Raw genomic sequence first — 15536 nt, 5'->3', positions numbered from 1 at the left:
ACTCTTAAGGGTAACCATTCCTAACCTCAAAGGACTCTGATCTAGGAGAACAGACTAAAGAAATGATCATTTTATTTGTATATGCTCAATGATTATAAACCCTGGGTTCTCTAGGGAGACAGTAAAGGACACTGATTTCACCCGGAAGTTCATAGAAGGAAGGATAAAAGCTCCACTACCTAAAGGTCTCTAAACTTAGCTGTTCCAGTATCCTACTAAGTAATATCTTCATGTGACTAGTACATTTTCTTTTATTATTATTTTTTTATTTAAGAAAGGAAACATTAACAAAATCATAGGATAGGAGGGTTACAACTCCACACAATTCCCACCACCCAATCTCCATATCCCATCCCCTCCCCAATAGTTTTCCCATTCTCTATCCCTCTGGGAGCATGAACCCAGAGTGCCTAGTATATTTTCTCTTACTCTTCCTAGTGGTAACATCAACTGTTTATTTAGTTAAATACTACTTGCCCCAATTCTATGTATTCTTGTTTAAATTCAATTGTGTCCTAACACCAGGAAGAATCTAGAATCTGTCAAATGTGAATGCAAAACATTGTCACCCTGGTCTCTGACTTTTCCATCATGTTTTGTACATAAATGAACATACAGTTTCTTTTTTGATAATTAAGAAGTGAAGGCACTTTTTAAAATAAGTATTGGTACGGGTTTGTTTTTCACTTATCAACAAGTTGTCTTCACAATTGCTTTATGAATTGTTTGATTTATTCTGATATTACATCTTTCCTCCAATCTGTTATAAGTTTGCAGTATACAAAGCTAAAGTATAGCATTGCTATGAAGAATTTTGAATAAGCTAGGTTTCTTGGTCACTGTATTTTGTCTTTTGGAAAAATATACATGATTCAAAAGCACATCAAACTATTAACATCTTAGCTGTAGAGGAAAAAAATACAACCATCTTTAGAAGATTTAACATCACATACGCCAAGAATTTACTATATTGTAAGAATTTCAGCTCCTTTTTAAAGTCTTTATTTTTATTTATTTATTTATTTAATCTATTCCCTTTTGTTGTCCTTGTTGTTTTATTATTGTTGTTACTGATGTCTTTGTTTTTGGATAGGACAGAGAGAAATGGAGAAAGGAGGATAGTCAGAAAGGGGGAGAGAAAGACAGACACCTGCAGACCTGCTTTACCACCTATGAAGCGACTCCCCCGAAGGTGGGGAGCCAGGGGCTCGAACTGGGATCCTTACGCTGGTCCCTGCACTTTGCACCACCAATGCTTAACCCACTGCGCTACAGCCCGACTCCCTATTTTCACTTTTTTATGGAGATAGATAAATTGAGAAAGAAGGGGGAGATAGAAAGGGAGAAACAAAGAGAGACACCTACAGTACTGCTTCACCAGTCAGGAAGCTTCTCCCTGCAGGTGGGGACCAGGGTCTTGAACCGAAATCTTTGCACATGTTAACACTCTATTGAGTGTTTCACTGCCCAGGATCCTCAGCTCTTTTTTTTTGGGGGGGGGGGGTATTATGATTAATGTAAACTTTTTTGTGTGTTTGCTTGTTTATGATGCCACAACCATGGACATACATGGATTCATTAGCCTAGGTCACTTTTTTTTTTTTAAGTAGAGTGGCAGGGAGAGAGAGAGACATCATAGCACTGAAGCTTCCTCCAGGGACAAAACACTGCCCAGGTGATTCTGATGTTCAAACCTGGACCACACCCGTGGTAAGTCAGGGTGCCTATCCAGGGAGCACCCTTTCCAACTTTCCTTCAGTTTGTATCCTCTGAAAGACACTATGGAAAACTAGAATAATTTCTTCCTTATATATTTTCTAGAGAACTTGTTGTTTTTAGTAGGTTAAATTTGCTCTTAATTTATAAAATGTCATGCTATTGGTTATATCTTTATTGTCAGTAAAAAGATACAATGTTAGGCAAAACTAAAAAGAACAGATTTATTTTTTTCTTGCCATGAAGGTTAACAGTTTACAGTACAATTGTTGACATTTGGGTACAGTTTCTCATCTCATTCTGTTAAGTGCCCACAAGCCACTCTGACTCCCAATGTAGGTCCTTTTCTACCATCATGTGCCAGGACCCCAACACCCTCTCTAAGTCTTTTCTTCACCTCCTTTTCCTGAGTCCTTTGGTGCACTATATATAGTACATCCAGTGCAAGTTTCATGTTATGTTTTCAGTTTTTTATGTATTTCTTATGTTCCACCTATAAGTGAGATCATCCAGTATCTCACTGACTTATTTCACTTAATATAATTCCTTCAACTTCCATCCAAGATGAGGCAAAGGAGAAGAGTTCTTTATTTCTCCCAGATGAGTAATATATCATTCTGTAAATATACCACAACTTTCTTATCCAGTCATCTGTCATTGGTATCCGAGTTGCTTTCACTATGGGCTATTATAAATTGTGCTACTATGAACACAGGTGTACATAGATCTCTTAGAATAGGTGTTTTTGTTAAACAAAACAATTTGGATAAATCCCCAGAAGAGAAATTTCTAGGTCATGGGGTAGACGCATTTCTAGTGTTCTGAGAAATCTCCAGACTGTTTTCCACAGGGTTGAAATCAGTTTACATTCTTACTAGCAATGCAGAAGGGTTCCTTTTCACCCACATTCTCAACAGTATTTGTTGTTTCTGTCCTTTATAATGCATGGCATTCTCATTGGTGTAAAGTGGTATCTCATAATTATATTATTTGCATTTTTCAAATAACAAGTGACTTCAAACATGCTTTCATATGTCTGTTGGCCCTTTGGATTTCTTTGGTAATGATTCTCTCCATGTCCTCCTCCAGTTTTTAATGTTTTGCTTTTTCTTTGTTTGGTTTGTTGTTGATGATTTCCTTGTATGTTTTGGTTATTACCTCGTTTATCGGATGTATAGTTTGTAACGATTTTCTCCCATTCTTTAGGGAGTCTCTCTGTTTTGGTGATGTTTCCCTTTGCAGAACAGATATTTTTCAAAATACTAGAAAGAATTTGCAGAATATCTGAATAGTGGTTATAGAGAAAAAATATCCATTAATTTATCCAGTTTTTCCAACAGTAAGACTAACACAAAAAATGTATATCAATTTTGCAAAACTTTCATTTTTTTCATTTTTAAAAAATTTTTTATTTATTAAAAGGAGACACTGACAAAAACCATAGGATAAAAGGTGTAGAACTCCATACAATTCCCACCACCAGAACTTCTATACTATCCCCTCCCCTGATAGCCTTTCTATTTTTTATCCCTTTGGGAGTATGGACCCAGGGTCATTATGGAGTGCAGAAGGTGGAAGGTCTGGCTTCTGTGATTGCTTTCCCACTGAGCATGGGCATTGACAGGTGGAACCATACTCCCAGCCTGTCTCTCTCTTTCCCTAGTGGGACAGGGCTCTGGGGAGGCAGGGCTCCAGGACACATTGGTGGGATTGTCTGCCCAGGGAAGTCCAGTTGGCATCATGGCAGCATCTGAAACCTGGTGGCTGAAAAAAGAGTTAACATATAAAGCCAGACAAATTGTTGACTAATCATGAACCTAAAGGCTGGAATAGTGCAGATGAAGTGTTGGAGTCATCAAATACTTAGAAGAAAACATTGGTGGAACACTTTCCCTTGTAAACCTCAAGGACATCTTTGATGATAGAAACCAATTGCAAGGAAGATTAAAACAAAAACAAATAAATGAGACTACATCAAATTGAAAAACCTCTACATAGCAAAAGAAACCATCACTCAAACAAAGAGACCCCTCACAGAATGGGAGAAGATCTTCACATGCCATACATCAGACAAGAGACTAATAACCAAAAATATACAAAGAGCTCAGCAAACTTAGCAACAATAAAAGCAAATGACTCCATCCAAAAATGGGCAGAGGATATGAATAGATTATTCACCACAGAAGAGATCCAAAAGGTTAACAAACACATGAAAAATTGCTCCAGGTCACTGTCAGAGAAATGCATATAAAAACAATACTGATATACCACCTCACCCCTGTGAGAATAGCATACATCAAAAAGGACAGCAGCAACAAATGTTGGAGAGGCTGTGGGGACAAAGGAACCCTTCTACACTGCTGGTGGGAATGTAAATTGGTCCAGCCTCTCTGGAGAGCAGTCTGGAGCACTGTCACAAGGCTAACATGGACCTTCCATATGACCCAGTAATTTCTCTCTCAGGGATATAGCCCAAGGATTCCATAACACCCGACCAAGAAGACATGTGTGTACACTTATGTTCATAGCAGCAAAATTCGTAATAGCTAAAACCTGGGAGCAACTCAGGTGCCCAACAGATGAATGGCTGAGAAAGCTTTGGTATATACACACAATGGAATACTACACAACTATGAAGAACAATGAGCCCACCTTCTCTGACCCATGTTGGATGGAGCTAGAAGGAGTTATAAAGTGTGTTAAGTCAGAAAGACAAAGACGAGCATCAGATGATCCCACTCATGAACAGAAGTTGAGAACGAAGAACAGAAAGCAAAATTTTCTTTTTTTTTTAAACTTTTTTAAAAAAATTTTTTAAATATTTATTTTATTTATTCCCTTTTGTTGCCCTTGTTGTTTTATTGTTGTAGTTATTATTGTTGTTGTCATTGTTGGATAGGAACAGAGAGAAATGGAGAGAGGAGGGGAAGACAGAGAGGAGGAGAGAAAGATAGACACCTGCAGACCTGCTTCACCGCCTGTGAAGCGACTCCCCTGCAGGTGGGGAGCCGGGGTTCGAACCGGGATCCTTATGCCGGTCCTTGTGCTTTGCGCCACCTGTGCTTGACCCGCTGTGCTACAGCCCGACTCCCCAAAATTTTCTTAAGTGATACATTTAAGCTGTTTATATTTCTCAATAGAATGCCTTCTAGCTTTTCAATGTGAAAAATATGCCTTTGAAATTGTTTAAATAAATGAAGGAGAGTTTCATATACAGTATCTTGAAAATCTTAAATCTCCCTTTCATCTAATTCTTTACTATAGGTAATGTCTGAGAATGTATAATGTGGTGGTGGCTGGGCTCAAACGTGGGTCACACATATGATAAGCGGCACAACATGCAAGTGTTCTAAACCCTGCTTTTGATGTTGCTGTGGCCAAGGCAACTAGACAGGATTCCTCCAGTCTGTATGGTTCTTTCATATAACTTATGGATAGTTATTGCTACTCTCTGTTCAAAAACTGTTATAATATATTAGGTTTTTAGAAGATACTTTACTATCACTAACATATTGGTCATGCTTAATATGTACCTTTGGACAAGGATTGAGCAATGTAATGGTTCATTTACAAGTAGAAAAAAAAGTAGAAGTCACCATAGTAACATTTGTCTATAACATCAAAATAAAAATCCAGACTCAAGAGAAGCTGTGTTTCTCTCCTCTACTCTCTGGGTCAACTAGGAATACCAAAAGAGATCACCTGGGACCACAACAAGACAGAACTAGAATAACTTCAGGAACACACCATATCACTGGTTCTTCAAAAGAATGAACAAAATTGATAAAGCTTTAGCAGACTTACAAAACGAAAAAGGGAGAAGACCCAAATAAATCAGATCATAAATGAAAGAGGAGATACCAAAAGCAGACAGACGCACAACCAAAAAAGAAAGATCCCAACCACATTTTTTTATGAGAATAGAGTAAATGCTACGGATGTTTATCTGGAACCATAAAAGACCTAGAATTGCCAAAACAACCTTGAAAAGAAAGACCAGAACCAGAGGCATCACATTCCCAGATCTCAAATTGTATTATAGGGCCATTGTCATCAAAACTGCTTGGTACTGGAACATGAATAGACACACTGACCAGTGGAATAGAATTGAGAGCCCAGAAGTAAGCCCCCACACCTGTGGATATCTAATCTTTGACAAAGGTGCCCGGACTATTCAATGGGGAAAGCAGATTCTCTTCAACAAATTTTGTTGCAAAAAATGGGTTGGAATATGCAGAAGAATGAAACTGAACCACTATATTTCACCAAATACAAAGGTAAATTCCAAGTGGATCAAGGACTTGAATGTTAGACCAGAAACTATCAGAAACTTAGAGGGAAATATTAGCAGAACTCTTTTCTGCATCAATTTTAAAGACATCTTCAATGAAAGGAACCCAATTACAAAGAAGACTAAGGTAAACATAAACCTATGGGCCTACATTAAATAAAAAAGCTTCTGTACAGCAAAGGAAACCACTACTCAATCCAAGAGACCCTTCACAGAATGGGAGAAGATCTTTTCATGCCATACATCAGACAAGAGGCTAATAACTAGATTATATAAAGAGCTTGCCAATCTCAACAGCAAGAAAACAAATAACCCCATTCAAAAATAGAGAGAGGACATGGACAGAATATTCACCACTGAAGAGATCCAAAAGGCTGAGAAACACATGAAAAAAATGCTCCAAGTCTTTGATTGTCAGAGAAATGCAAATAAAGACAACAATGAGATATTACTTCACTCCTGTGAGAATGTCATACTTCAGAAAAGGTAGCAGCAGCAAATACTGGAGAGGTTGTGGGGTCAAAGGAACCCTCCTGCACTGCTGATGGGAATGTAAATTGGTCCAACCTCTGTGGAGAACAGTCTGGAGAAGTCTTAGAAGGCTAGAAAAGGACCTACCCTAAGATCGTGCAATTCCTCTCCAGGGGATATATCCTAAGGAACACAACATATCCATCCAAAAATATCTGTGTACACACATGTTCTTAGCAGCACAATTTGTAATAGCCAAAATCTGGAAGCAACCCAGGTGTCCAACAACAGATGAGTTTCTGAGCAAGTTGTGGTATATATTCACAATGGAATACTACTCAGCTATAAAAATGGTGACTTCACTGTTTTCAGCCAATCTTGGATGAACCTTGAAAAATTCATGTTAAGTGAAATAAGTCAGAAACAGAAGGATGAATATGGGATGATCTCACTCTCAGGCCGAAGTTGAAAAACCATATCAGAAGAGAAAACACAAGTAGAACCTGAACTGGAATTGGCATATTGCAGCAAAGTAAAATGTTGGGAAATTGTGCAGATGTGGTTGAACATTAGCAGGGGTGCCACGAACCAGCATATTTCCATGCAAGTATTATTATTTACATACTAATCTTCTGCTTTGTCTTAGAAATTACTAAAGGTCTCCCCACCATGTTATCCCCTCATGGTATTGCTAATTCCCGCCAGTTGAAACCATTGCAACAGTTGCTAAGGAAGCTTCCACCTTCCGAGCATGCCTTTGGCCTCTCTCCACCCCTTTCCTAGTTATTTCCGTTTCCCACTTGCCAGTTCCGGTGTTATCCCCAAAACCCGCTTCTGTTCCTTGTTTCACTCTCTTTTCTCTCCCGCATCCTGACCTGGAGAAGGGCTGGTGTGTAGAGCCGGAGGCAGCCATTGCAGTTTGTCGCCATATGGCTTAACCTGCTGCGCTCACACCTGACTCTGGAGCTCCCGCATGAATAAAGAATTGTATTACCACACCACCACTAGTTCCTGGTCTCTCTCGCCTGCAACACTAGCTCAGCAGTAAAAGACTCTGGGGTGGGTGGGTGGGTGGAGAGAATACAGGTCCAAAAAGGATGACAGGACCGAGTGGGGGTTGTATTGTTATGTGGAAAACTGAGAAACACCCATCCAAAAACATCTGTGTACACATATCTTCTTAGCACACAATTTGTAATAACCAAAACCTGGAAGCAACCCAGGTGTCCAACAACAAATGAGTTTCTGAGCAAGTTGTGGTATATATACACAATGGAATACTATTTAGCTATTAAAAATGGTGACTTCACCGCTTGCAGCTGATCTTGGATGGACCTTGAAAAATTCATGTTAAGTGAAGTAAGTCAGAAACAGAAGGATGAATATGGGATGATCTCACTCTCAGGCAGAAGTTGAAAAACCATATCAGAAGAGAAAACATAAGTAGAACCTGAACTGGAATTGGCATATTGCAGTAAAGTAAAAGTCTCTGGGGTGGGTTGGGGGAGAATACAGGTCCAAAAAGGATGACAGAGGACCTAGTGGGGGTTATATTGATATATGGAAAACTGGGAAATGTTATGCATGTACAAACTATTGTATTTACTGTCGAATGTAAAACATTAATTCCCCAATAAAGATATTTTTTAAAAATCTAAAAAAAAAAAAAAATTCAAACCCTATGCCTGAATTCCTGGAAAAGTCCTCATCAGCAACTTGGTGTTTTGGGAATATTGTAGAGAGGTTGGATATGGGGTAGAAAGTTTTCTTTCATTGATACCTTGAGAACAAGAGCTTGGCTATTCCTCTTTATATATCTTCCAGTCAGTTAGAGTCTATAAATTCCAAAAACCTAGCCAAATGGAAAAGATTCTCTATTTACAGAGAAAACACAAAGCTTGCTTCTTCCCCATCATTAAGTAAGGAGAATATACTTAGCAGAACTTTTCCACTTAGGTGTCCAAGTTAAGGCTATCAGTGACTTTTTGCTTGAAATCTAAACATTTTAGAGACATTTTGTATGGAAAACTATTCATAGGCCCTTTCAAAAAGAACCAAATAAATAGTTTGGGGGACTTCCAACTTGGAATTAGGATGTTTACTTAAGAAACTCTAATAAAGTCTTCTTTCAAACCCATGAAAATTATAGTCAGAATCAAGTGGCTGCCGAAGGATTCAGGAAATAGCTATTGATTTGTGAGAGAGGGGGAAAGGAAAGTCCAAGGAAGGAAGCAACTTGAAGAGAAACTGTAGCTAATAGTTCTTACTTCCTTCAGTTCTGAAGAAGCACTCTATAATAGTGCTGTTTAAAATATTCTCACCCCCAGGTTAGCCCAACTAGATAAGCATGGATCAGACTGGGCTTCTGTGATCAAAGGTATATTACATTGGTTTAAAGGCTTAGTGCAAAAAGACTTCCCAGTATGGGCAGGCAGAACACTAAGGGAAAGTCCAAAACCTTGTGCCCAAGGGACTGGGCAGAAACCAAGAAAGAATCTGAGGACAAGAACTGGCAAGGAAGATTTTGATGGGAGGAAGTTATACCACAGAATTTTTCAGAAGGGTGCCAGAGGTGGAATCTTTTACAGGATGCCCACAGATGAAACCAGTGCAGGGAGGAAGCCATGAAAATAAGCCAACCAAATTTTGGGTAACAACCTACCTTTTAATTTACTTTTTAAAAACTTCCATGAGCAAGAAATTAGAAAACAGTGAAAGAAACATAATTTTAAAAAAAAAGGAAAGAAAGGAAGAAAGAATGAAAGAGAAACAAAGTGAAAGAAAAAAAGAAGGAATTAGGGAAGTTTTTTAGTAATAGACTATAAATGACTGCTGAAATTCCTATACAGAAAAATTGGGGGACTGTAAAATTTGCATTTTGATCAAAATGACGAAACTAGACAAGTGTCTGGAAGTAAATGTAGAAATGTAATAGCTCTAAATTAGCCACAGTAGACATCAAATGTTCTGAATGATTAAGGTAGAAAAGCTATTTACCTTATGCTTCTGGTTATTCTATGCAAATGTATCATATGTCAGTGATCCATTTACCTAATAAATGAACTCTCCTAGAATTCCATACTTGCTTTCTGCATTAATTTTTTTTTTTTAGTGATTTAATAGTAAGAGAGAGAGAGATGTATGGTAGCTCCTTACTACCACTTAGATTATTTTAATTTAGCAATGATAGACATCCTACCAACATATAGGTTGACCTATCATCCCCAGCTAAGCATTAGTTATTATTATGGTTAACATGGCTTAGTTAATTCTAATAACTGCATAATCATGATCATGGAGACAGAAAAGGTAATTCTCATGGAAAGGTAGGCTTCCTCTCCCCTCCCCTCCTCTCTCTTCTCTCCTTTCTCTTTCATAGTAAGTTTGCCTACTAGAAGTTGTGGCTCAAGAATGTCTTCATATACAACTAATAAAGAATAAAGTGTACTGGAGCTCCACTTCCTCAGAGCCCCACCCTACTAGGGAAAGAGAGAGGCAGACTGGGAGTATGGATCAACCAGTCAATGCCCATGTTCAGCGGGGAAGCAATTACAGAAGCCAGACCTTCCACCCTCTGTAACCCACAACGACCCTGGATCCATACTTCCAGAGAGATATTGAATGGGAAGGCTATCAGGGGAGGGGATGGGATATGGAGATTGGGTTATGGGAATTGTGCGGAATTGTATCCCTCTTATTCTATGGTTTTGTTAATGTCTCCTTTCTTAAATAAAAAAATAAATAAAAAGAGTAATGTTCACCTATGGGCTTTGGAGTACAGCTGAGCAGAAAGGAAAGGCAACATGCCAGAAACCTCTCCTCCTAATCATGTTTACTTTGTAGGGTTGGTAAAGTCGTTGGCTTTCAACCTTGGATGTTAATTAGAATCACCTGTACTTTCTACAAACCCTGAGATCCAGACCACTCCCTGGAACAATCAAATCACACCTCTTACAAGACTGGATTCCAAAGCTTTAAATTCTTCAAGTAGTTCCTGAGGACAACCAGAATGAAACAATAGCAGTATCTGGTATACTTCGGGTGCCTGGTGAACACTTAATGGCATCTTCTTTGACTCATTTCCTGACCTGCCCTCACATTCTCCTTTCTGAAATTGCAAACTTTGCCTTAAAGCTGGATACTTTATTTTTAACTTCATGTTGATAATGGAAGAGCTCTCTTTTTAAATTTGTTTATTATATTTATTTATTTATTCGATAGAGAAAGCCAGAAATCGAGAGGGAAGGAGGTTATACAGAGGGAGAGAGACAGAGAGACACCTGCAACACTGCTTTACCACTCACATAGCTTTCCCCCTGCAGGTGGGGATTTGGGGCTCTAACTTGGGTGTACACTCAACCAGATGTGCCACCACCCAGCCCTGAGCTCTCTTCTTTTTCTCTTAATTTTAATGTGCCATTTCATCATTTTTTTATTTTAGATTATTGAGGGGTTAATAGTTTACAGTATAGTTGTTGACACATAGGCATAACCTCTCATCTCCCCATAGTAGATGTCTACAAGACACTCTTTCCCCCAGTCTAGGTCTTTTCCCATCATTGTGCACGAGGAGTATAGCAGCCCTCTGTCTCATCCCTTTGACTCCTTCCCCAGAGTTCTTTGTTTTGGTGCAATACACAGTACCTAGTCCAAATTTCACCTTATGTTTTCCCTTACTGTCCTTGCTTCTTAATTTCCACCTATGAGTGAGATCACCCAGTATTCATCACTTATTTATCTTCGTTCTAGTAAGATCTAATTTATCTCACCTTTTTAAAAAAATGTTTTTATTATCTTTATTTTTTATTTACTGGATAGAGACAGCCAGAAATCAAGAGGGAAGAGGGTTATAGAGAGGGAGAGACAGACACCTGTAACATTGCTTCACCACTTGCAAAACATTCCCCCTGCAGGCGGGGACTGGGGGCTTGAACCTGGGTCCTTGTACACTGTAATGTGTACACTCAACCAGGTGCGCCACCACCTGCCCCCCCTTTTTTCTCTGACACCTGCAGACCAGCTTTACCGCCTGTGAAGCGACTCCCCTGCAGGTGGGGAGCCTAGGGCTCCAACCAGGATCCTTATATCAGTCCTTGTGCTTTGTGCTACATGTGCTTAACCCACTGCGCTACCGCCCTACTCCCTATCTCACCTTTTATTTCCAAAAAACTTGGGGAAAATTGGGATTTGGGAAAAATTTGGGATTTGGGAAAAATTCTGACTTATGTATATCCTTAGCAACTAAATTTAGCCAAACCTTTTGAAGCACTCCAGAAGGGTCAGGGTGGAAATAAAGTTTAAGGAATAAAGGAGGTTCCTTAAAATAGAACACAACTCATCCGTTTCAATTAAACATGTCTTCATTTTTTCCAGACAGTTTTTGAACTCTAAAATATTTTTAATAAGCTCACTTGTGAGTCTTGCTGAAAAATAAATAAAATACACTTGTTTTCATTAAGAGATCTTTTTTCCATCTTAGTTGGTATTGTTGAAGGAGACAAAAAGGAGTCCAAAATTTGTCAAAGGAATACATATTGGTCACAGATGTACTAGTAGTTGTACTTCTCCTTGCAGTTAGTATTCCAAGTGCTCATAAGTTACATTTGAAAGTTTAGATAACTCACTTACAATGGAGAAGGATGAAAAATTATGGTATTTGAAAAATCTTTATATTTATAAGGTGTCTTAATTGTGTTTTATTAAAGTGTGATGCATCTATTTGCTAATTGTACTTTCAGAGGAGAAGTTCTAGATGATGTCAATTTTTATTTATTATCAATTATAGATGTTTTAAGCACATGCAGATACCTGAAGACCCTCTTTGTCAATACCCTCAAATAATAAGATTTTCTCTAGCATTTTTTAGGAAAATTGGGAAGGCAAAATTCAAGAGGCAATAAGGAATAGTCTTCAGTAACTTCATTGCATGAATCTATAGTTCTTTGAAGTGGAGTCGAAGGAATTTAGCCAAACTGTGTTCAGCTGCAGACAGTACTAAAAGGACTTTAAAGAGACTTTTGACAGTCCAGCTCTGGAGTTTTAGGATTCACCTGAGGAGAAGTTGTATTGGCAGCAGAATGCCGATTAAAGCAGTTGCCACAGATGAGCATAATTCCTAGCTTAACATCTTAACTGTAAGGATGGAGTAGAAGAAAAGGCTGTTATAAAAAAAAAAAGGTGGTAGGAATAAAGAAAAGCACTTGATGAACACAAAATAATAATGTATTTTGAGAATTTTTTTTACCTATTGTGATAAAGCTAGACAAGGGAATAACTCCTAGAGTTATTGATGGATACCTCAATTTTCATGTTTAAATTGATGAAATAAATAGTTTAGAATGTCATGTTAGTTGAAACTGAACAAAAGGTGTGAAATAGAAGAAATTTTGCATTATTTATCCAAGAAACTGAACTATTATAGAAAAAAAATAATATAGCCTTGTTTCCTCATATATAAGTAGCTGATTATTTGCATTTAGAAACCATACCAATGTATCAACAACTGTCCTGTAAATCACTATTTCTCCAGTTACAGGATAAAATATTTATTTATTCGTTTATTTATTAAAGAGTCAGACATAAATAGAACCAGGAGCCTGTCAGTGGTGTACTGTTGAGTGCACATGTTACCATGCTCAAGAACCCAGGTTCAAGCCCCCAATCCCCACCTATGGGGGGAAGCTTAGCAAGTGGTATCTCTCCCTGTATCTTCCCCTTCCCTCTCAATATCTATGTTTTTATTATGGAGAAATAGGAACGAGAGGGAGAGGAGAGGGAGAGGGAAAGGAGAGGCAGAGGGAGAGGAGAAAAAAAGAAGCAAATCATCAATCCTGCATATGTTGTTTACTGGACTGGATTTAGGGCCTCATGCGTGCAAGTCCTGAACTGTACCCATTATATCAATCTAATCCAACCCTTAATTTGTATTTTCAAAATCAAGACTATATATATTAACTACTCAGTTGTTAAAAACGATGAGGTTGTCTCCTTTGTCTTGTATGAAATGAGGACATCATGTTGAGTGAGGTAAGCCAAAAAGAGGATGAATATCAAATGATCTCACTTATTAGCAGGACTTAATGAAGTAGGGAATGGAGAGGGAGAGCACAAAGTGAAACATGGACTGAACATGGTATATTGAACCAAAGCAAAGGACTCTGGAGAGGGAGGAGAGGAAGAAATTTTTTTTCTTTTTTTCTTTATAAAAAGGAAACAGTGACAAAACCATAGGATAAGAGGGGTACAACTCCATACAGTTCCCACCACCAGAACTCTGTATTCTGTCCCCTCCCATGATAGCTTTCCTATTTTTTACCCCTCTGGGAGTATGGACCCAGGGTCACTATGGGGTGCAGAAGGTGGAAGGTCTGGCTTCTATAATTGCTTCCCTGCTGAACATGGGTATTGACAGGGCTATCCATACTCCAGCTTGTGTCTCTCTTTCTCTAGTGGCCGGGGTTCTGGGGAATCAGAGCTCCAGGACACATTGGTGTGGTTGTCTGTCCAGGGAAGTCTGGTTGGCATCATGCTAGCATCTGGAACCTGGTGGCTGAAAAGAGAGTTAACATATAAAGTCAAGCAAATTGTTGACCAATCACAAACCTAAATAATGGAATAGTGCAGATGAAGAGTTGGGGGGGGGGGGTCTCCATTTTGTAGATAGCTAGTAGGCATATTTTAGCTATATTCCAAAGGGCCTGTGGCTATACTAAGTTTTTTTTTTTTTTTCTTTCTTATTTTTTTTCCTGAGCCTGAAATCTAATATGCAGGTAGATCCAAGTTATTGTCTGGAAAGATAATGTCATGACTGGAAAAGGGACAAAGAGCTGGATCAGGGAAGAGAGTAGCTCCCAAATATGGGAAAGGTGTATTAATATTGTTGACTGTAAACCCCATCAATTTGATCTGATCCGGGGCCCATATTCAGTTTAGGAGTCTATCTGACCTCTGCATCCCTGTAGATCTGAGCTCACATTTTGTGGTCATGAGTAGGAATGTTCCAGGCTGCCCCAATATCAGGACCCATCGAGGAAGAAAATTTGGGGGCTATTACATAAAGAAATTGTATGCATATGTCAATGATTGCACTATAAGGCATTAACCCCCTCAATAAAAAATAAAAAATAACATACATGTTAAAATGATTTAGTGTTTGATGATTCTACAGACAGGTTATTTTAAATCAGGAGACTGTAATAATACTTCGTAGCCCCAACGTTACGTGATAGTATGTATGTCAGTCAGTGTTTGATGCTATTCCTCTACCATCTGATGTCTTGTGTATTATTCAGCTTTATAAGTTCAAGATGTTTCACTGTTTTTAAAAAATGTATTATTTTACAAATAATGAACCTATAAGACAGACTCTAAGCTCTTTTCATTCTCATCTACCTTGCTTTTGTTGCTTTCCATTTCTCTAGGAAAGTGACAATTTTAGAAGACCCTGATCAGAACATTCACCTGAAGAACCTGTCTCTTCATCAGGCAACCACAGAAGAAGAAGCTCTGAATCTACTTTTCTTAGGAGACACTAACAGAATGATTGCAGAGGTAATAAACTTTTCTCTGAATCTTTCCAAAATTATGGGGTGCAGTTGAATTATAGGGGCAGCAATGAGCTTACAAAGTAATCTTATTCAAATCTCATGTTACAAATAAGGAAACCTAGATCCAGAGAAATGAGTAAAATTTCCCAATGTCGTTCAGCTGGCTAATGAGTGAATCTTAGACTCTTATTTTTTCTACTTTTTTAAAAAAATATTATAAAAGTTGGGTTGCAGCTTATCAATGACAACTCATTAAATACCTTATAATTGTAAAATAAGAAAATATCTGGATCGTCCTTCCTTTCCTTAAGTCATACATATTGCCAGATGTTTACATACCCATATTTTCATGTATTTACTAACTAGTATCTATAAAGTATTTAGAATAATGCACAGAGTATTAAAAATGCTGTATACATGTTCAGCTATTATTTCCAGGTCTGGGATCACCACTATTAAGTATAGTATAAGTATGTCCCAAATATTACACCAAGATGTACTTTTCTTTGAGG

General features: G+C 38.2%; 1 protein-coding gene across 1 annotated transcript in view; it reads left to right on the top strand.

Annotated features, from left to right (window-relative positions):
- Nucleotides 1–15536, top strand: part of KIF6 (kinesin family member 6) — a 538059-nt gene that overhangs the window by 160360 nt on the left and 362163 nt on the right. Inside the window, exon 6 of the mRNA XM_060189745.1 lies at nt 14899–15028. Within this exon, the coding sequence (XP_060045728.1) occupies nt 14899–15028 (130 nt within the window). The remainder of the gene's footprint in view (nt 1–14898; nt 15029–15536) is intronic.

Source organism: Erinaceus europaeus, chromosome 4 (genome assembly GCF_950295315.1).
Source record: "Erinaceus europaeus chromosome 4, mEriEur2.1, whole genome shotgun sequence".
NCBI classification, from domain to species: Eukaryota; Metazoa; Chordata; class Mammalia; order Eulipotyphla; family Erinaceidae; genus Erinaceus; species Erinaceus europaeus.
Note: the sequence above shows the minus strand (reverse complement) of the source record. Positions and strands in the feature narration are given on the sequence as shown.